This window comes from Neolamprologus multifasciatus, chromosome 8, assembly GCF_963576455.1.
Source record: "Neolamprologus multifasciatus chromosome 8, fNeoMul1.2, whole genome shotgun sequence".
In the NCBI taxonomy this organism is placed as follows: Eukaryota; Metazoa; Chordata; class Actinopteri; order Cichliformes; family Cichlidae; genus Neolamprologus; species Neolamprologus multifasciatus.
The window spans coordinates 25,233,627-25,255,363 of NC_140446.1; the positions used below are offsets into that span (position 1 = coordinate 25,233,627).

The following is a 21,737-nucleotide window of genomic DNA, read 5'->3' on the forward strand; positions in this document are numbered from 1 at the left end:
ATCATACACTACTAGAGGCAATAAATAAGGAAATGTGAGTTCTGCAGTGTGTGGAGCTGTTTATTTCATGTACTGTTACTTTGCTATAATTTGCAAATATGTGTCTCTGTGCACTTGTTAAATTAGCCTGTTAGCTGATAGCTTATCACTCCAAACGCTGTTCTAAATACGATATCTTTGACTATACAAAAAAAAACCAAACTACATTGCACTGACCAAATACTAACACCTTCAGCTTGAAATATGGAGTGAGTAAAAAAGTGGATGCTATTATGGTACTGACACAAGGACAAGCACCTTTAGTTCCTAGCTGTATACCTAGCTTGTTTTCTTCTTTCAATGGTTGCTAAACAAATTTGCTAACATTAGCTGAGAGCTTAGCCTTGCACACTCATATCCAAATATGGCAACTTCTGGCTCCTAAAACCAATGTGAAGAGTAAAAGGCTTTAAAAGTATAATCCACAAAGAAATAGGCCACATCAGCTTGTGTTTTACATACATAAGTAAAACTAAAACTACTGCATATTTTAATACTGTTTCTTAACAGATGAATAGCTGCAGTATTGTGATAAAAAGACAGGCCCAGCATACAGTGTACAGCTGCATGTAGAATTAAAGAAGAATTGTGAAAGAGTCAGCAGCAATGTCTCGGTGTTTTTGCTGCTTTGGTGCAGATAATTGCTCTGCACCTGCAGAGAATTTATAGATACGCATGTGATGATTCCACTTTGCTAAAACAAGCGTGAAAAAAAAAAAAAAAAAAAACAGTGAACCAGCAGTAGAGATGGAGAAAGGAAAGCAGTGAGAATATAGAACAGTACGCTTTCACAGGTTTTCAGCTTCTAAAAATGTAACAAACTGATGTAGGAGAAACAAAAACGGATAAATAAGTATCACCTTGCTGATGGTGAGAAGTGCACATGTAACACTCTCCATCTGTGCTCACAAACCGCAGCCAGGAAATCCTTGCAAAGCTGGAAATTGTTGTGGAGCTTCATAAACTGAGTAAAAATAGCACATGGTACATTTGAATCAAGGCACTTAGGTAAACAGACACGGTAACAGACTACAGAACACATTCAAACTTTCTTTTTTAATGTCTGAGTAGATATAGAAATGGCATGGGGGAAAGACTCTGACCTCTCGAAAAGGTTAAAAGGATCTGCGTCAGTAGCTTTGTCTTCTGTTTTCAAAGTCAGCAGACTCAGACATGCAGGTTAGCCAAGTAGGTGTATGACAAACTTGTACACAGTCTGCAGATGAAGTTGACCTCTTTCCAAGAATAAGCAGGCATGTAGCCACTCAGGTCGGAGCACGCTCGCACAAGCATTGAGGAATGGCACCGGTGTTGTGTTGTGCGTCATCGTATTTGAAAATGGTACCCAAAGCAGACGTTTAGAATGGCGAGCATGAATAATGGATTTTCACACTTTGATTTAAGCATCCTGACGCTGCAGCTTGCTGGCTTTAATAGATGTGTAGTCTAAGTGGTTTAGTGTTTCTTTAAGGAGCCAAAGTGCTCGTGTTCCCCTCTCCCTCTGCTGCCTTTGTCTTTCTCTGGAATCTGTGGCTCACATAAGCATCACCAATGTCTGTCTTTCAAAATTGTTTAGATTAGACAAATATCTTACTTTCCTTAGAAAGGGGGAGGGGAGCATTTAAAATAATGACATCTGGCTTGCTAAGGATCAATCTATCAAGTTTATAGAAAATTCCACCATTGTTTTAAGACCAAAAAATATTACAAAATAGCTTTTTTGCACCAGATGTTTATTTGGGATGGCAGATCCATCATATTTATCTAGAACACAGCTGGTTGTGAGTCATTAAAAAATACCGTATAACATATAAAGAGTAGATAGTACACTGGATCTGATAATCAATAATGTTCCTTCCTATAGGTCAGCTGTTAGCACAGATTTCAGGTCAATACAAGGAAGTCGTTTCTAATAAAGCAGTTCTTCTCTGGATAAATCTTCCATTCCACCTGGGCTCCCATATTTCATCCAAACATAAACCTTTCCTGCCTTAAAGACCTCATGCTTCCCCTCACTTTTTGAAGGAAGATTTCCCTCGTGCTACTCGTGTCAGAACGTTTATTTTTCCACTCCTGCTCCTTGGTATGAATTGCCGTGTCGTTTCCAGAGAGAAACAGTTGCATCACATTAGAGGCAGCACAGCTGAACCTGTGCTGTTGGTAGATTTACCTCATCTGACCTGCTAATTTGTGCCGCTCTTGATGCATTGCATTGGTTGTTATTGAAATGAACTGGCTGCTTCTGTGTTGGTTAATTAGCATATAGGAACACTGTGGACAGTAATTCGCCTTGTGCAGTAAGTCTGACAGAAAGTGTGACCAGTGAGGTTTCAGATTTTAGGATTTGCTGCCAGAAGCATGGTCTTGCACGAGGACTAACAGTAAGGCTGGCTTTGATTTTGGGCATTGATCTGCCTCCTGTGGGTCGACTGCTTCATGTAAGAGCACTAAATCACCAGTGCACACCACCAGTGTTTGGGAACAATAAAGTTTGACAAATGATTTTGAGTGCAAGGCTTCTATTCATAATTATGAAAAGCTTTTGTCACTGGAAACAGACTTAATAAAGAATGTTTGGAAAGTTGATGGGGAAATAATAAAAGTCAGAGTGAAATCTTTACTCTAGCTGGTTTTTCGGGTCAGTGATTGTAGATTAAATCAGCCTCGGTGCAGCATAAACCTCAGGCTCTGCTCAAAGGCGAGGTGAACAGAGATGAGTGTGATGGGTTTAGAGAGACAGCGAAGTTAAACACAGTGTTCTTCTGAAATATTGAGCAGCGCAGAGATCAGTGGGAAAGCGTTCCTTCAGCTGCAAGCCTTAAAAGGACGAAAAGTAGGTCACTGGAGGTTTTTACTTAAAGGTAGTTGCTGTGTTTTATTGTAGTATTGTATTAAAAATTAAGACAGTGTATGAGTAATTCAAGATTTACCAAGAATTGTGTATTTCCCAAATCCAGGACAAAATGAGACTATATGCCTGTTCAGAAAAAAACGTCTTCCACATTTAGCACTTTGCCACAACAGCAGTCTTCTGCCTCTCTTCACATCTGTTACAGGCGAGTCTCTAAAGGGCGAGTCTGTGACATGAAATGAGCTGAACTGGAGTGACACTTTCTAGAGTCTGATGAAAAGGTTCACTCAAAAGAACTCAACTTTAAACTGGGTGGTTATTATATAACATATAACCCGTAAAGTAAAGTAAATGAGGAGCATGCAGTAGGTTTTGTTTTTGTGACCAGTTTGGTGATATAACCTGTACTTTTCTTCTCACAGGACCACTGGCTGCATTGTATGAGGATGTCAGTGTGGTTCACCCATCCCTGCTGAGCTGTTTGGAGCCTTTGGAAAGTCAGCAGGTTCGTGAGCTGCTCAGAAGACTTGGGGTTCACGAACTAGAGCCTCAAGAGCTGCTGGAGCAGCACATCTACCCTACAATAAGGAACAACAAATGGAAGGTAACAAACACTGTAAATGAATATGAGAAAAAAAAATGATCAGTGATCTTTTTTAAAAAAAATTGGCTGAATTTTCTTTCTTCTTTCTCTTCTTTCTGTTTACCCTTTTCAATGAAGTCAAAGCCTACGTCTGTGGTTGTGAGTTACTTGGTTTTCATCAAGCAGCACTCGTCCTCTAGCCAGGAGTACTCAGACACCGCAGTACCCGTCCTCACCTCCAGGGGTCTGCTGTGCCCATCCAACGAAAGGGTGCATTTCTCTGAAGAGTACGGAAACGTCAACTTACCATCGAAGCTGCCTGGTAAGGAGAATCCCACAGCTTTGATTAAAAGAAAGAATAACAGCTTGTGTTGTGTAAGGCACACTGCAAGCCACTTTGCAACCCAACTTCACATCAAATCATCCTTTTCATGACGTGTCCCACATAATCACTTAACACTGATTAAGTCTGCTGTCAATAATACCTGCTCTCTTCTCTGCTCGGGTCTTGCTGCTGCTCCCCTTGCCTGTGTGAAAGGGACAGCAACAGCCTCGCCACCAAATCTAAATATCAGTGTTCCTGTGACTATTCTTATAATATTCTAGTAACAAAGGCCCATGCATCACAGGTACCTTGTTTGTATGACTGAACAACTCATTTTAATCAGTTACATTTTCAGTTACCAGGTTCAGCGTTTCTTTGTTGATATTCCTTCTGTAAACCTTCGTGTTGCTGACTGTTGTGTTTCCCTTTCACCAGGCTATGATTGGATCTTGCTGAGTCCCTGCTATGTGCAGACAGACGGTGATGTGGCAGGATGGAGAGAGCTGTTCAGTAAACTGGGAATCAAAGATGGTCTCATCATCTGCAAACAAAGACAAACACTCACTGCTACAGAACTGGTGAGGACGATATTCCTGAACTGTTACCTCAGCTAGAAAAGAATGACACACAGCTGCACTGATCCAGTCAGATAGGCAGAAAAAGATCCGACAAAGGTCACGATGGCTCTGCATGTAAGCACAGGTGATAAAAGGCTATGGATGTGTTTTGTAAGGGCAAAATATTTAGTGGTTCCATGGACACCAGAGGAAGACCAGATTATATGTCTGCATCTGTGAGTCATCGTGATGAGTAAGGTAGTGATTAAAGGACGAAAAGACTAACAGTTATGAGTCGCACCAGGACTAGGAAGATCAATGGCTGCTTTGAGGATAAGAAGAAAAACAGGTGGCTGCTGAGAAATGTCACTCAGGCATAGTCGGAGGTGTGCAGCTCACACATTCCTGACGCCTGTTTTAGACTGAGCCACAGCTACAGTGGAAAGTATGAGGACTTGTGATGATACTATCAGTCATGGTGTGACTGATACTACCTACCTACATATGCTGTAAATTTACAATAACATCATTCCTGTTTAAAAACACTGTATGCATCAGATGCTATTAACAAGTCATTACATTAAGGATTTTTTATGCTATTGTTAATGATGTTAAAGCAAAAGTAGGCTTTGCTCATTCTGTGGTTAGGGCCATGATAAGAAATCCTTCCAGAAGATCCATTTAGTAACTGTTCTAGAGCTTTTGGTTGTGTCATGTGCCGCCTATTAGCAGTAGAGTTTGCCCACTTGTTGTAGGATTGTGAATGTATAAATTATCTGACTCAAACGGCTAATTCAATTAAGTTCAATTCAGTTTTATTTGTACAGCACCAAATCACACCAACAGTCACCTCAAGGCTCTTTATATTGTAAGGTAGTTTAAGTAGTTTAAATAGAGAAAAAACAAGCAATCATATGACCCCCTATAAGCAAGCACTTTGGCAAAAGTGGGAAGGAAAAACTCCCTTTTAACAGGAAGAAACCTCCGGCAGAACCAGAACTGGACCTTGTGTTTTTTTGTCAGTTGAACAGTCAGAATCAAAAGTGATTCACAGTAGTTTTAAAGCTGATTTATCTCATTAAGCCATTTATCAAGCAAGTTAGCAGAAAAAAACAGTCTATGATTACTTTACTTGCAACTATAGGCAACCTGAAACACATAAATCTAACAGTCTGAACAATTGTTTGTTGGTGTCTTATACTGTAACTGTATAAAAGTTGACAAAACAAAGTAAACACTAATGATTAAAGCGAGCAGGTTTTGGACCAATCATGGCTTTGTATGTGCCGCCAGCGATCAGTGTTCCTTGGACATGATCAGATTTCCTTCTTCTTCTTCTGGCTTAAGTAGATAACAACCTAAGAGAAGACACATTCAGTTTGCTACTGTAAGCCCATAAAGAAGCAAGACCTCAGTCGATTTAACTTCAGATGGATTTGAACATTTAACCTCCTAAGACCCAAACTCTTCCACGGCATGCATTTTTAAGTTCTCTTTGATATTTGGGCATATTGGGGCCCGATGAATGTAAAAACAAAGAATTACCAGATTTTTTTTTACCTTGTTTTTATTTTAATGAAAAATAAAAGCCACATTTGAGGATATTTGTTTAAAATTTTGATAGAACGGTAGCAGTATAATGTCCTCATAAGTGGATATCAGGCCCTTGTAGAGCAAAACTGAGTATTTTGGTCTAAATAACCCAAAATGTGATGTCCACATATGTGGATGCCAGGTCCTAGGAGGTTAAAAGAGATGTCCATATGAGTGGTAAAGCTTACCTTTTTGCCATACTCCTCCACCAGGCCTCCAGCCCCTGGTCAGTCGAAAGTGCAACATGGCGCCAAGTCCCAGGGGAGGGCTATGTGCTCGACGACTACCCGTGTGAGGAATTTCACGCTCTGGCCACAGCAGAACTGACTGGCTCCCTCTTGTTGCAGCAGAGAATGGCTTTGCTGGAGCTGCTGGAGGCCAACTGGGAAACTGGGTAACAATCACACCATGAAACACACCCTCAACATGTTCCCCCTCCTGTGTAATGTTTTTCCAGTGGATTTTGCCCAATTTCAGGAAAGTAATGGTCAGACTAATGGGTTTGGGATTAGTCAGCATCAGGTGGCAATTCCTATTGTTTCTACTGTGGCCATTAAGTGATTACTGTGTTAGAGTGCAGACATTGTTTGGCATCCATCCGTCCATTTTCTTCCGCTTATTGAGTTCAGTGTTGTGGGGAGAATGGAGCTTATCTAGGGCGAGAGAAAGTACACCGTGGACAGGTCACCAGTCTGTCGCAGGGCTAAAGCATAGAGACAGACAACATTTATCCTTAGAATTACCCGTTAACCTAACCCCATGCATGTCTTTGGACTGTGGGAGGAAACCGGAGTACCCATTATTAGAAATTCAGTGTAGTTTCATTTTATGTATAAAGCTCTAAATCACAACAACATTTGCCTAGATTTGCTTTGTACTGTGAAGTAAAGAGCCTACAATAATGCAAAGGAAAGCCTAACAATCAGATGACCCCCTATGAGCAAGCACTTGGTGAGAGTGGGGAGGAAAAACTCTCTTTAATAAGAAGAAACCTCCAAGAGAACCAGACTCAGGAAGGGGGGTGAGGGGAGGGAGACAGGACAAAAGACACACTATGGAAGAGAGCCAGAGATCAATAATAACTAATGATTAAATGCAGCGTGTCATATAAACACATAATGGAAAAAGTAGGGCCTGCTGGGGAGCCCCCAGCAGCTTAGGCCTATTACAGCATAACTAAGGGGGGATTCGGGGTCACCTGATAAGCCTTAAAGATAAACTTTTAAAAATGTTTTACTCCTAATCTCAAAAGTAGAGAGTGAGTCTGTCTCCTGAATCCAAACTGCGAGCTGGTATTCTAGCATCCACAAGTAAACCTGCAGTCTCAGAGTCAAGTGCACCATTGGGTTTAATAATAATAATAATGATAATAATAATAATAATGATAATAATAATAATAATGTATACTTTATTGATCCCCGTGGGAAAATTACTTGTTTTTCTCTGCATTTGACCCATTCACTCAGAGAAGCAGTGGGCAGCTACTAAGCAGGCACCCGGGGAGCAGTGAGTAGGGACGGTACCTTGCTCAGGGGTACCTCAGGGTAGCCGTTCAGTGGATTCAAACCCCCGACCTTCCGATCATGGGGCGACCACTCTACCTACTGAGCTATCCCTGCCCTTTATATGGTATTATGAAGTCTTTAACATAAAGTGGATTAAATAGCCTCTGTGTGTAAAAGGCCCCAGAATACATTGGAGCCCTGGGCCTGTTGCTGTGAGGTGACAGGGCTGACCTCCCCAGGACCAGTAGTTCAAAATCATTTCTTCCTGAGGGAAAAAAGCAGTGACACACCAAGCTTTTGTTTGGGCTTGAGCTCACACAGGCATAACATTCATAATCTGGATTTAGGTGCTTTTAGTGCAGTCCCATCTCATGACTTCCTGTTATATTTGTGTGGGAGCAGACAAGAGCAGTTTGGGTAAGGAGGTCACCCAAACTCATGCCAGTGAGCAGCACACAGCTGAATTATTTCTCGTGTAGATTTCCGTACCAGCTGTTGCTATACATCACAATTCAATGAATAATTAAAGGTTCCCAAAATTGTTTTTGCGTGTTAAAACTCATTTATCATTTAGACTTTGGCTGACTGCCAAGCACTACCCTATAGGTTTTAAATTAGAGCTATTCGTTGTGCCTGTCTGTGTGTCTACTTTTGCTTTTTCTCCTTCGTTTGAATTATCAGCAGCTTCGTTTATGCTTGTAGTCCTTATCAACTGCACTGTTTTTAGGTGGTGTGGCTCCCGAACAGATCTCAAATGCATCACAGTAGTGTCATTTTCAGTTTCAAAACAGTGACCTTTGAAAAAAGGGACTAAAGCACATGAAAATAGAATGAATGAATAGTTAACAATTAATCTTTAAATCAAATTTCAAATACAGAATGAGTAAAAAAACAACAACTTAGTACTAATGTACTACATGTCCCTTATATATGCCATACCATTCACTAGCTCTAGAAACTGGTGTAATTCTTTTCTTTTTCCTCCTATTTTAATCTGCTTTTTCTACTCTTTGCCCTGTATGATTCAATTCAATTCAATTCAATTTTATTTATATAGCGCCAAATCACAACAAAAGTCGCCTCAAGGCGCTTCATAGATACAGAGAAAAACCCAACAATCATATGACCCCCTATGAGCAAGCACTTTGGCGACAGTGGGAAGGAAAAACTCCCTTTTAACAGGAAGAAACCTCCGGCAGAACCAGGCTCAGGGAGGGGCGGGGCCATCTGCTGCGACCGGTTGGGGCGAGAGAAGGAAGACAGGATAAAGACATGCTGTGGAAGAGAGACAGAGATTAATAACAGATACGATTCAATACAGAGAGGTCTGTTAATACATAGTGAGTGAGAAAGGTGACTGGAAAGGAAAAGCTCAATGCATCATGGGAATCCCCCGGCAGCCTACGTCTATTGCAGCATAACTAAGGGAGGATTCAGGGTCACCTGGTCCAGCCCTAACTATATGCTTTAGCAAAAAGGAAAGTTTTAAGCCTAATCTTAAAAGTAGAGATAGTGTCTGTCTCCCGAATCCAAACTGGAAGCTGGTTCCACAGAAGAGGGGCCTGAAAACTGAAGGCTCTCCCTCCCATTCTACTTTTAAATACTCTAGGAACAACAAGTAGGCCTGCAGAGCGAGAGCGAAGTGCTCTAATAGGGTGATATGGTACTACAAGGTCATTAAGATAAGATGGGGCCTGATTATTTAAGACCTTGTATGTGAGGAGCAGGATTTTGAATTCATGATGTCAGTGAGTGGATAACCCTAATATGGTGATATCATTTCTGATCATGAAAGGGCAGCCAACCAGATGAAAGCTGGCTTGATAGCTGGCTTAAATGCAAAACAGTTTATTTTAGAAAGTAGGTGAACAGAGGGGCTTCACCAAGGCCCAATGTAAGAAAATCTGGATTTTTTGAATGATGAATTATCCAAAGTCAGTCTAGTAAAGTCCAAATGGCTGGAAATTTGCATAGTAGGTCCACTTTAATAAAGAAAGTCAAATAGACTGGCATTTATAAATCACTTTTCTAGCCATGTTTACCTACTTATGCACTCATTCATGCAGTGCTTTATTCTATTTATTTTATGCTATACACGCAATCTCACACACCTATGAATGCATCAGTTTAACATCACTTTAATACAAGAAGCTCAGTTAAGCTGGAAAAGTTTAAAAGTCATCTCAAACCATTAAAACAGTAAATAGACGCGTTCTTATATAGAGCTTTTCTACTCTATCTGAGCATTCGAAGCGCTTTACACAACTTGCCTCATTCACCCATATCTAACATTCACACATTCCAGTGGATTTTTCGGAGAGCAACTTGGTGTTAGTATCTTGCCCAAGGATATATTTAGCACCCATAGGTGGGAGAATTCCCATAAAGGCACGCGGAAAATGCTTAAGCAACAATATCTACCTTCTACAGGGTAACAGGATGTTCCACAGCATACATGAGATTGACTCAGAGAATACTATTTTTTAACTGCTATCTATTGCACTGATCTGATCAGGTTGGTGAAAATGTATCTGTATATTTATCTCACAATGCTGCTGAGAATGTAGGTCACACACTTCTGTCACTTTTCTGAGTCATTAAATCAGGACAGCTGGAGAATTGTCAACCATGCACTGTAATGACCCCACATTAATGGTGTCACGTGGGGCAGTCTGTAACTTGTGGTGTTTTCAATCCACTGTAGAAGTGGGTTGAAAACATCTCAAACAGTCTTTCTCTTTCTTTCAGACATTGCTACTCTCAGTACCTCACAGCCCAGGTGATCGACAGTGATGGGCAACCAATCAAAAGCACCAAGTCTTCCTTCTACCATTCCTTGTGTCGTCTTGAATGGGTGCCAGCCTATCGCCCAAAACAAGGAGGCCAGCTGGAAAGAAAGTACCTCTGTCCGAGCTCCGTCTACCTGTCATCACCTGAAGTCACCAACTTGCTGGGGACCCATGTCGACTATGTGGACATTAGCTCCAGCGACTTCAGCAGAGCTCTTGGTAAAAATGTGTCTTTTACAGTGGAGATTACTTTTGTCCATTGCTATTCTTGTTGGTTGTCCTGTAAAGGAGTCTGTAACTGTGTTCCTGCTCTTGTAGGGATGAGAGAAACAATCTCAGTGGATGTTCTGATTAACTATCTGAAAGAGTGGTGCGTCAAACCAGAGGAAGATGTCCAGGAGCAGAGGCTCCCTGAGGATGAGTCAGAAAGGGGAACTTTCACTTCCACAATTCAGCACATCCACAACGTCTACACCTACCTGCAACAAAACTGTTCTCAGGGAAGCCTGAAGGAGCTCTTCCAGCATACACCTGCTGTGTTTATAGAGTACAAAAGGTACATTATCATCATTTTCAGCATACCTTTTCAGATTATTCTCAAAGTACCTGAAAGCCACAAGCAGTACTTTGTTTCCTCAGGCACAGTGATGACTGGTGCACTGGACGGTTCTACCACCTGAAAGAGGTGTGCTGGAGTGACCCAACAAACATGTTCCAACGCTACAAAGACCTCATACGTAGAAAAGACAGCCCTGTACAGGAGCCCAAAGTCCTGTTTCCTTTCTATAACCGTCTGGATGACATGAAAGACTTCTTCGTCAGGGTAAGCTGCCCTATTAAAGAAGAAAAGAAACATATACGGTTTCTTTTTGTTTTCTTTTTTTTCCCTTTGATGTCACTGTCAGCTTTTCAGCTTTACTTTCAATCAGTAAAAGCACTGAATCAATACATGAGAATAATGCAGATTTGCTTCTGTTAAGTTAACAAGAAAGCAGGTTTTATTCAGCACAGTGAGATCAGTGTGATGACAGATTGTGTAGCCATGCTCTGAGTTAGTTCTGAGGATACTGAATGGTATTATGGTATGGATTCAATGTTGTTTTTCAAAAAACAAAGCGCACATGATTTTTCTTTCTCGGAGTGTAAAATATGACCTACTGATTATCTACAGAGAGGTTGTTTACTTCCCATCAGTCTGGGTGTCCATTGGTGTACTTAGCATTTGGGGTGCAACTGTCAGGTTTCCTGGTATAACTAAGATGTCATTGTATACAAACTCAGATTAATTTTAAAAAGCCATTTAAAAGTCTTAAACTTTCTGTTACTGTTCTTGTGCTAGAATTGGCTGTAGTTCACCTAGAGGGTAGTTGTTTGGAGGATTGTATGGTTGTATTGTGTTTGGGCTAGAGAGCCATTGGATTTTTATTTTTGAGTATTGCCTATAAAATTTCAGAGTGGGAATTTTCATCACAATTGTCTGCTTTATTGTAGATTTGTCTTCAGATTTCCTTAATAACTAAAGTAAAGCAGCTCCATTATTCCTACATAGCAAATACTGATTGTGCTAAGTAAAACTTTATTGGCTAGCTAGTTAGCCATTTAAACAATGGCTTGCTCTGACTGTTGTCAGAGCGCTTGCTCATACAGCAGGGGTGCCCTAGTAGTGCCATATGGGGCAACTAAAAACACTGGGGTGGCACACCAACAGAATCTCCAGATGTATTATGCTGTTGTCAAATTTAGGTTCCTAGAAAAAATCTGACAAAAAAGAGAGAAAGAAAATAATTATATGCCTAGTTAATTTCTTGCTATTAAAGATGATATCACTGAAAATAGGCAGTCAATGTCTCAAATCATTGTAGGCTGTCTTCCTTTCTCTTATGCTCATGTGTATTAGAATTATTACAAACAGAGGACCATCTTACCAGAGGGGGGAAGCAAATTTTAGGTGGCAGCCAGTGCTTGCCTTGGCCGCCCCTTGGTGACACCCCTGTCAGAGAGGATCATATGACTTTCGGGGTTTTCTCTGTTAGGGTCTTTACCTTACAATTTAAAGCACCTTGAATGAATTGTGATTTGGCACTATATAAATCAAATTGAGTTAAAAAAAGATAAAGGAGGACCGACTGTTAACAAAAATGCAGTACTATATACTAATAATAATACTAATACTAATTCAACTCTTTGTGTCTGCATTTCTTTCTCTCATGCATAGCTGCTGAATGTGGAAAACGACCCCAACATGAACCAGTATGTTGGCTTGTTGGAACTGATCTGTTCCTCCTGTCCCATACCAACTGCTGAAGTGCTACAGGATGTCTCGATACTCTATGCCAGACTTGGTAAGAACATTTAGATTGCCTTTCTTTCATTGACTCATACATTTGTTTACTGTTGATGTCCCATCTGCCTGCAGCTCATTATTTCCTGCTCAATAGTCTCTCCATTGACTAGCTTAATTTGATACTTGATCCTTCCTCTGTTTTTCTTTGCATAAAATATTTTAATGCAATGTCGTATTTGTTTTAACAGCTAAAACCTGTAAGTCCAAAATGTCCAGAGACCAGGAAAGAAATCCTCAGTCCAAACTTAATGACAGTTACTGCTCCACTTTGAAAGGTGAGTCATGTATCTATTCCAAAAATAACGCACTTTTCTTTACCTGTTCACACAGAATTTCTGTTGGAAGTCCAGCATTATCTGCCATTTGTCAGTGTGCCGCATGCTTTAAATGCAGCTGGGATGAATTTGTTGCTGCAGCATTAAAGCATTTTGAACTTGGGACTGAAGACAGTCAGACTGCACTGTCTGGAGTGGGAATGTTTATATTTTTTCCATTTAGCAATACTCTTGTAGTACCTGTGGAAAAATATTTATTCAGATGATAAACTTAAAACAATATAAATACTCGGCAGATCCTTCGTGCAGAAAGCTGAATGTAAGCATCAGGTGAAAGATGTGACGCAAAGATATTGTGTGAGGTAAAAGACATGGGTGCATGCTAGTGTTCTTAAAATGATGGAAAGTTGTTATGGCAGTTTGGATCACCAGTATGGTCAGCAGGTACAACAGCATGTGTCAAAGTTAATAAAGCAGTCAATTAAAGTAAAAACCTTGGTGCAGATTGCTGCAACTTGCATCATAAATCATTAAAATATGAGCACACAGAGAACCAACTTAACGGTCAACATCGGGCAGTTCTTTCTACTTTTGTGTTTATATGATGCTGACCGCAGATATGTTTTATATGGTCAGCACAGAAGTCCCGCCCACCTGCCATTGAAAATAGATTTTTTTGCAGGGGCAACCAAAAGACGGTTGGCTTCAAATGAGTTGAAGGGAGACGAAATGCTAAATCGAAATCTGCATTTAGTGTGAACCCCTTACAAGTTTTTGTAGTACAATGAGAAAAAAAGTCGTGCTAAATGTCTACAGCTTATTCTATGTGTACCTTTGCTGTTTATGTGTTACGTGTCTGATTTCTATGGTTGTGTGCATGTCTGATAGGGATGGTGTTTGATAAGAAGGTCTTCCCTACTAAGAATAACAACTGGGTGAGTCTGGCACATAAGCCTATGATCAGTGACAGCAAAGAGCTGGAGAAGATCTTCAAACCTCATAAGCAGGTGCGTCTGCTCAACCTGCCCCCACCAGAGAAGAAGACAGCGCTCAAGAACAAGACAGGAAACTCTGGTATGGTGCTTTTTTTGATTTTTATTGTTTGTGTTAGAATATACTGTGATTGATACTTTTATGGGGGTTTTTTCTCTTAATAGACGCGGCAGACCGAACTGCATTCAATGAGGAAGACAGACAACTGTTTCTGGAGATCTGTGGTATTCATCATCTCTCCGAATGTGTCAAGAGTGATCCTCTGACTGAGGTCCTGAGGCCCTGTCCGTCCATGCAGAGCCTGGTGCGCTGGATTGTTCCCTACATTCAGAAGTTTCTCTATCACCATGATGAACTGAATGAAGTCTATTCAGAGCTGACTGAACAAAACATAGCAGGAAAAATCAAGCACCTCTCCTTTGGACAGGTAAGAGGATAAATCTGAAGGAATTTTCAACCCTAATTTGTCTTATTTTTTCCTCTTAAGAGTCTTCTTGTAGGTGTAAGGACAACACCTAAAGCTCTGAAAGGAAGAAACATGAAAACAAAGACAACAAATATGCACTCTTTTGTTTCTGTCTGATTATTCACAGGTGGGCAAGCTATACATTCGCCACCAGCTGGATGTAGCTGACGATGAGGACCCTGTGATTGAGTTCGTGGATGTCATCTGTCTGCTGAAGGATAAAAAAGAGCTTTACATCCAGAAAGATAATCTCTCAGCTGAGCTGGACATCTGCAGGTTTGTGTGTGATGGACGGTCTCAGAAATTAGTTTCTCCATCTAAATGATTCTTAAATGTCTTAAATGTCTTAATCAGTGATGTTTTTCATCCTTCACTAAGTCAGGAAAAGTTCAAGAAAGTCTTGTAGAACAGTTCAGTGTTAAATGTTGGTGTCCAACTATTTTCTATGAACGCCACAGCAACTCTATTTTATTTTCCTTCGTTTTGCAGTTTTATGTGTAGTCATTAGAAAAATATTGAATTGAATTTGGAAGGAAACACAGAGTAGAACCTCATCATTATATGCATTACTATAGCATATTTACACGTGTTCTGTTCTAATTCTATTCAATTCAGTTCAGTCGTATTTATATAGCGCCAAATCACAACAACAGTCGCCTCAAGGCGCTTTAAGGTAGACCGTACAATAATTCATACAGGGAAAACTCCAACAATCATATAACCCCCTATGAGCAAGCACTGTGGCAACAGTGGGAAGGAAAAACTCCCTTTTAACAGGAAGAAACCTCCAGCAGAACCAGGCTCAGGGAGGGGCGGGGCCATCTGCTGTGATTGGTTGGGGTGAGAGAAGGAAGACAGGATAAAGACATGCTGTGGAAGAGAGACAGAGATAAATAACAAGTATGATTCAGTACAGAGAGGTCAATTAAGGGACTTTTACTAGGGACTAGTAAAAGCGCTATACAAATACAGGCCATTAACACATAGTGAGTGAGAAAGGTGACCGAAGAAGAAATATGCAATTCTGGATTTTGGATTTTTACTAAGTGATCAACGGTTTGTGGTGCAATTTGGACCAACCTGATGTAATTTAACAAAGCATCATTCACGTAATGTGTGTTCAGAACATGTAAACAGCTATTAAAGAAAAACTAATATCAACAGAAACTATTAAGTTCTGCAAGCTCTGGCACTGAAGTTCTAGCCATTTTCCCAGAGTGTTTCTCATTGAGATATAAGTGAATTAATAAACCCTTTTATTATCAGATTATTTCTACAATTAATTTTTAATATGGCATCAAGCTGTCAGTTGAGATCCATGCATCCACATGATTTTATTAATATGATGAAGACTCATATTGATCTTTGCTGAATTTCAGAAGTCCTTCCCTCACATGCATTTAAGTCTCATAAAGAGAATATATCCTGAGTAAGCTGTTCATAGACTTACTCTGTACATGCTTTGGCATTTGTCTTACAGTAGCTTGCAATGCTATGTGTGTGTTTCAGGGAGGTGGTGAAATTGTTTTGCACAGAGAGCAGCCACCAAAAGGAGCTGACACATTTCCTGACTGGCCTGATAACCTCGCGCAGTGTAAGTGATATATAATTCCTTCCAGCATCGATCACTAATCCACAACCAGTGAAAAGAGTCTTTAGTCATTTGCACTTTTTCATCCTGCCACTTGCACAAACTCACCACATAGCTGACCGTCGCGCCGGGTAACGGCCATTTCCCTGGAGAGCAGTTGCATTTGCATTATTTGCCGACTCATAGAGCAGTGCAGCAGCAAAAGATGCTCAGATCTGGCCTCAGCTTTGATCCTGCTCCACTGATCATTCTCTTCTGGTTTTCCAGTACAGAGCTGCGTTATATAATCAGTTTTGACATCTGGTTTGATTTAGGTTCCGTTTTGGGATTTTTCAAAGTCAATAAAATGAAATTCTTCAGTGTCTGATTAAAGGCTTTAATGATATGATTCTGAAGCGTAACATCCCTTTACACTGCAGTCAGACAGATATTTGAGGCTTAGGGGAAATCTGGCTCCTAACTTATTATATTCACTTATTACTTAGAGTATCCCAGGAAGCTGATGACTAGAAGTTCGTGTTAATTAGGACATCAGAGTTTTACTGAGAATGTCTGTCGTTGCCACTGTTGGCAAGAGAATCTGATCTAATCAGCACTGGTCTTATTATGTAGTGCTTTTATAAGGAGGAACAGGCAGAATCAGACAGATGATGAATGGATCAGACCTCTGTGTTCCTCCTAAATAACTCAACTGCAAGTCCCACAGGTCTTCCAGTGTGAATAAAATAATGAAATGCAGTTAGTTTTGTTCTTTGATACAAAACAAATGCTATATTCTATCCAGGCAACAATAAACATGAAACAGGCGGACATGCCAAAACTGCAGTTCCTTCCATTTGAGGCAGATTCCTAAGGCTTTGTCTGTATATTGCACCTGGTACAGTTAACAGATGCAGCTTGTTAGCTATGTTAGTTAGCTGTAGCCTCATCTGATTATGGTCATTTCTGGATGTAAAAAAAAAAAGAACATGGCAGCAGGCAAAATGTAAATGTTTTAGTTTTAAAATACAAAGTCCACAAACCACTGGTGATATGTTGCTACGCCCATCTTTTTTATACAGTTTGTGAACCTTGCCTAATATTATGTGTATGCCGTGTTTACTATAATAACTACAATAACTATAATAAATAATATGCAGGACCCAAGAGCCCTGAAGAGATTCTTGGCCAAAGAGGAAATCAGAGAGCTGCCCAGTGAGGTGGAACTGTGGGAGGTCCCAGAGCCTCACAAACCAGACATTCCCCCTGAAAGAGGTACAGAAGACACATGGTGGAAAAAACACACACACAGCCATCCTGTCACACATGAAATGTTGGATTTACATAAATATCAGAAGATATCGGCCAGTCAGGACAACAGTGACCCTCTAGGCCACTGTGAGGGACCAAGCAGCCAAAGCAAAGAGGACACAGGCAAAAAATGTGTCTTCAAAAAGGGTTTTCTTTATTTTAACCCTCAAAAAGTCCAAAATTAACAAAATTCAAAAACATACTTAGCAGGCCCATAAAAGAGGTCAACTAAATATAACTCTACAAAAAGTAATTTCCAGAAACTTAAACAAAACAACGTGAGATACAACTTAACTCACAAACTGACCTAATTACAAAGACACATGAGGGTAGCTTTTAGAATGATTTGGCCAAACCATTTGAACACAATAGGGGGGAAAACAAAAACACACTAATATTAACTAAGCACAGAATAACCTAACTAAACCTAAAACACCCGTGCTTCTGGTAAGCCCATGGTTGGTCCTGCTGAGCAGGCATTTTGTTCAGAGTCCTCAGCCACGCCTTTTGCCCAGACAGGAAACAGCCACCGCCCAAACCCAGGTAACTCAAAGAAAGAGAAATATAATTAATATAACAAAACATTTTAGAAAAACCACACAATGTTACTATGTGCGCGCCTCATAATACCAGTGTTAACCAAATGATTAATGAAGAAAACTGCAAAGCAAACTAATAAAGTAAAAAATGGACTAATTTACCCCTGTGTGGCTGATGCCATCACAGCCACAGAGGTAGTAACCTTTTGGAAAAACAGCGTAACCGATAGGTTATCGTTATGTTGATGGAATTTGATCGAACAAAATGCTAAAGGTGAAAGTTGAAAAGTCAAAGCTCCCACTTGTTTCCATTAATTTATCCACCATAAGATAATGTGTCCATTAACCTTCAAAGTGCAATAGGTTTGATTAAGATAACAGTTTAATTGAACGTAGCATTGCTTGATGTCATTGCAATGGCTCTGTTTAACCTGGCCACACCTGCTGCACATCTGCAAGCTGCTTTGCAACCCAGCGCCACTCCAATGTTTTTCTTTCATTTTGGCTTGTCTGCATGGGTCGGACTTGTCATTAACACCTGCTCTCCCACAACAGAGCCATAGTGCCAAAAATATATATCGGTAAATAAGGTTCTTTGTTACTCTATAGTGCTCCTCACTGATTTACTTACCTTTTTAAATTGCAGAATGTTTGAAAAACAGCCTGAAAAATCCATGTGTTCAGCCCAGTGTTGATGTGCATGAGAATCACAGTTTGATGCAGAATATCAGCTCAGTGCTACAACTGCAACACGAGCTGAATCCTAAAACTCACTGCTGCTTCCTCTCACGCTTCCATCTGCAGTTCCTCCAATTCTCTCTGTGACACTTGCCCCCATTTCCATTATCATTTCATAATATTCAAAGTGTTTTTCTTCGCAGTCTCAGCCTCACACAAACACTCTCCTTCGGCACGCACACACACACACACACACACACACACACACACACACACACACACACAGTGCACATAACTGGTGTGTTTCTCGCATATGCTAATTCGAGTTTGTTCACTCTTGTGTGTGGTGACATAAAAGAGCAGCTGTTGCCAAGGCTCAAAGAGCAAGAGGAGCAGATCCCATACTGCAGCAGAGAGCACACACATACACACACATACACACACATTTTACAAGGATTAATATGATCAAAGACTTTTTCATTACACATTTTGCTTTCATGGCACAACAGCTCTGAGACAGGCTCACGCTGTGTATGATTGGTGTTTTATTTAAGGTTTCATTTCAATGTTTCTTTTATATTCTTTGGATTTAACTGAAACTATTATCCTCCAGTGCTGTCAAGGAGTTTCTCCTCCACCAGCTCCACAGTCGAGCCATCTCACCCTGGACAAGAGGACGGGGAACAGACGCTGGTCTGCTGGCCTCCTCGAGCACCAATACACAGCACAGGAGGCAGTCGAGCTGGTACTTAATACAGATGCTCAGAGTAAAGAAAAATTTGTTTATATTAGCAGTATAAAAAGTGCATGTTTCATTTGTCACATTTGTCAGGAGGTCAGGAAGATAGCAAAGTGGTGGAGGCTGTCATGAAGATGTGGCCTCCTCCAGCTGGACCAAAAGAACAAGCCATGGAAAATGAAGTCGCACCCAGAGGAAGCAGCCACGAGGGAAACCATCCACCCAGAGGCAGCAGCAGCACCAACAGACCTGCAGACCAACCCAGCCTTCAGAGGCTTCCCAGTCATCCAGAGCAAGCTAACGCAACTGCTGCTGCTGCAAACACCAACACCCCACCACCGCCACCAGGTTTCACATTCAAGATCCTTAAAAACACAGATATTCGGTTCAGCTTTATTTATAAAGCACCAAATCACAACAAATCACAACAAATCACATCAAGGTGCTTTGTATTGTAAGGTAAAGATCGTACAATAATACAAAGAAAACCCCAGCAATCAAACAACCCTCTGTGAGCAATCACGTGGCGACAGTGGGAAGGAAAAACTCCCCTTTAACAGGAAGAAACCTCCACTTGAATAATTAGATTCCTGCACCAGTTAACATTCTGATATCAGAGGTGACACTTCTCCATATTTATGCTGCAGCAGAAAAAAAGAGTTATTAACCAGCCTAATCTAGTAAACTTTCAGGTGGTTTAGTGATTTTGCCGCTGCAGGCAGGTTTGTGGGTTTCCAGTATAGCGAGGGTCTCTGGATGAGAGATAACAGCTTAGGACTTTTTCCTTTTTCAGTCAATAGCAACAAATGCAACTAAATTTTATAGAACGAAACTGAAGCCAAAAATAAACACACTTCTGTTTACTAGAATCTGACACACAAGTGAGTCAGATTTTCACAAAAAACAAACAAAAAAAATCACAGTTTTAAGATGGATTTGACTATTAGCAATTTATATTCAATTCAATTCAGTTTTATTTATACAGCACCAAATCACAACAACAGTCGTCTCAAGGTGCTTTATATTGTATGGTAGACCCTACAATAATACATGATACATGACCCCCTATGAGCAAGCACTTTGGCGACAGTGGGAAGGAAAAACTCCCTTTTAACAGGAAGAAACCTCCATCTGCCGCGACTGGTTTGGGTGAGAGAAAGAAGACAGTTTTCAGGCCCCTCTTCTGTGGAACCAGCTTCCAGTTTGGATTCAGGAGACAGACACTATCTCTACTTTTAAGATTAGGCTTAAAACTTTCCTTTTTGATAAAGCATATAGTTAGGGCTGGACCAGGTGACCCTGAATCCTCCCTTAGTTATGCTGCAATAGACGTAGGCTGCCGGGGATTCCCATGATGCATTGAGTTTTTCCTTTCCAGTCACCTTTCTCACTCACTATGTATTAACAGACCTCTCTGCATTGAATCATATCTGTTATTAACCTCTGTCTCTCTTCCACAGCATGTCTTTGTCTTGTTTTTCTTCTCTCGCCCCAACCGGTCGCAGCAGATGGCCGCCCCTCCCTGAGCCTGGTTCTGCTGGAGGTTTCTTCCTGTTAAAAGGGAGTTTTTCCTTCCCACTGTCACCAAAGTGCTGCTCATAGGGGGTCATATGATTGTTGGGTTTTTCTCTGTATCTATGAAGCGCCTTGAGGCGACTTTGGTTGTGATTTGGCGCTATATAAATAAAATTGAATTGAATATATATGAAAATTATTTTCTTCTTCCTCTGCTCAGGCTGTTTGTGTTAGAAATGGATAAAGAATAAATCTGTGCAGCTTTAAGTGTTTTACCTTTATAAAATTATATTTTGACCACAGGGCAGAATGGTAACACAGAACCGTCTTTCTCAGTTTGTGATAATCACAAGAAACTGAAAATACTTACGGAAAGGGAGAGACAGGTAGATTAAAAGATCGTCCACAATAAGATAGTTTTATTGTCTTAACCAGCTGCATCTTGCATTATCAGTTAAGATGTTGATTTTAGCTTGTTAGTGAGCAAAGACACAACACTACAAACAGAAAGTTCTTGTGTAATTCCGCGTTGTGTCATTATTCCCAAACTGTTACAGCACATCCTGTAAAAACGAACGTTTTCCATTTGGTGTTGTCTGTCACCAACAGAGCGCCGTCAGCAGAGTGAGACCACTCGGTCTGACACAGCTGAAGGTGGAGAGAAAAGCCTTGCAGCTCCCAGACCTCCACCGAGTCCTCCATCTGAACCACCTGCTGAGACAGCCAGCAGCCAGCCCGTTCCAAACAGCCTGTAGGCTTCTTCTCCTCTTCCCAAATATGTAAAATATTCAGAAATGTTGATTTTCACTCTTACTGAGTATGTATTTCTAATCCGTCTCCTTTGTCTCTCTCTGTCAGTGCTGTACCTGAGGCTGTGGTGCTTTCTAGTACTTTCCAGGGGACTGCAGCAGCTGCTGCAGACATCCGTCCTCCTCTGAACCTGGACTTTCCTCACTGGAACAAAACCCAGGCCACACTTGAAGACATGGAGCTCACCTGCCAAAGACCCACCACTGTCAGTATACCGACTGCAAGCTTTGGTTTCCTAGTCGCTGGTTATCAAGT

At 40.8% G+C, this 21,737-nt stretch overlaps 1 protein-coding gene across 7 annotated transcripts in view; it reads left to right on the forward strand.

Moving 5' to 3' along the window:
• LOC146513197 (uncharacterized) overlaps nt 1-21,737 on the forward strand; it is a 50,100-nt gene that overhangs the window by 27,644 nt on the left and 719 nt on the right. For 5 of the 7 annotated variants that reach the window (XM_085169979.1, XM_085169985.1, XM_085169984.1 and 2 more), the window contains 18 exons: nt 3,313-3,494; nt 3,612-3,795; nt 4,234-4,376; nt 6,161-6,342; nt 10,202-10,461; nt 10,561-10,798; nt 10,882-11,065; nt 12,458-12,584; nt 12,775-12,861; nt 13,750-13,935; nt 14,019-14,281; nt 14,448-14,596; nt 15,830-15,914; nt 17,051-17,165; nt 19,032-19,163; nt 19,251-19,505; nt 21,282-21,423; nt 21,531-21,687. In XM_085169979.1, coding sequence (XP_085026105.1) covers nt 3,313-3,494; nt 3,612-3,795; nt 4,234-4,376; nt 6,161-6,342; nt 10,202-10,461; nt 10,561-10,798; nt 10,882-11,065; nt 12,458-12,584; nt 12,775-12,861; nt 13,750-13,935; nt 14,019-14,281; nt 14,448-14,596; nt 15,830-15,914; nt 17,051-17,165; nt 19,032-19,163; nt 19,251-19,505; nt 21,282-21,423; nt 21,531-21,687 — 3,071 coding nt within the window. Of the gene's footprint in view, nt 1-3,312; nt 3,495-3,611; nt 3,796-4,233; nt 4,377-6,160; nt 6,343-10,201; nt 10,462-10,560; nt 10,799-10,881; nt 11,066-12,457; nt 12,585-12,774; nt 12,862-13,749; nt 13,936-14,018; nt 14,282-14,447; nt 14,597-15,829; nt 15,915-17,050; nt 17,166-19,031; nt 19,164-19,250; nt 19,506-21,275; nt 21,424-21,530; nt 21,688-21,737 lie in introns of all 7 variants that reach the window. The other 2 variants (XM_085169982.1, XM_085169983.1) reach the window with 2 other exon arrangements.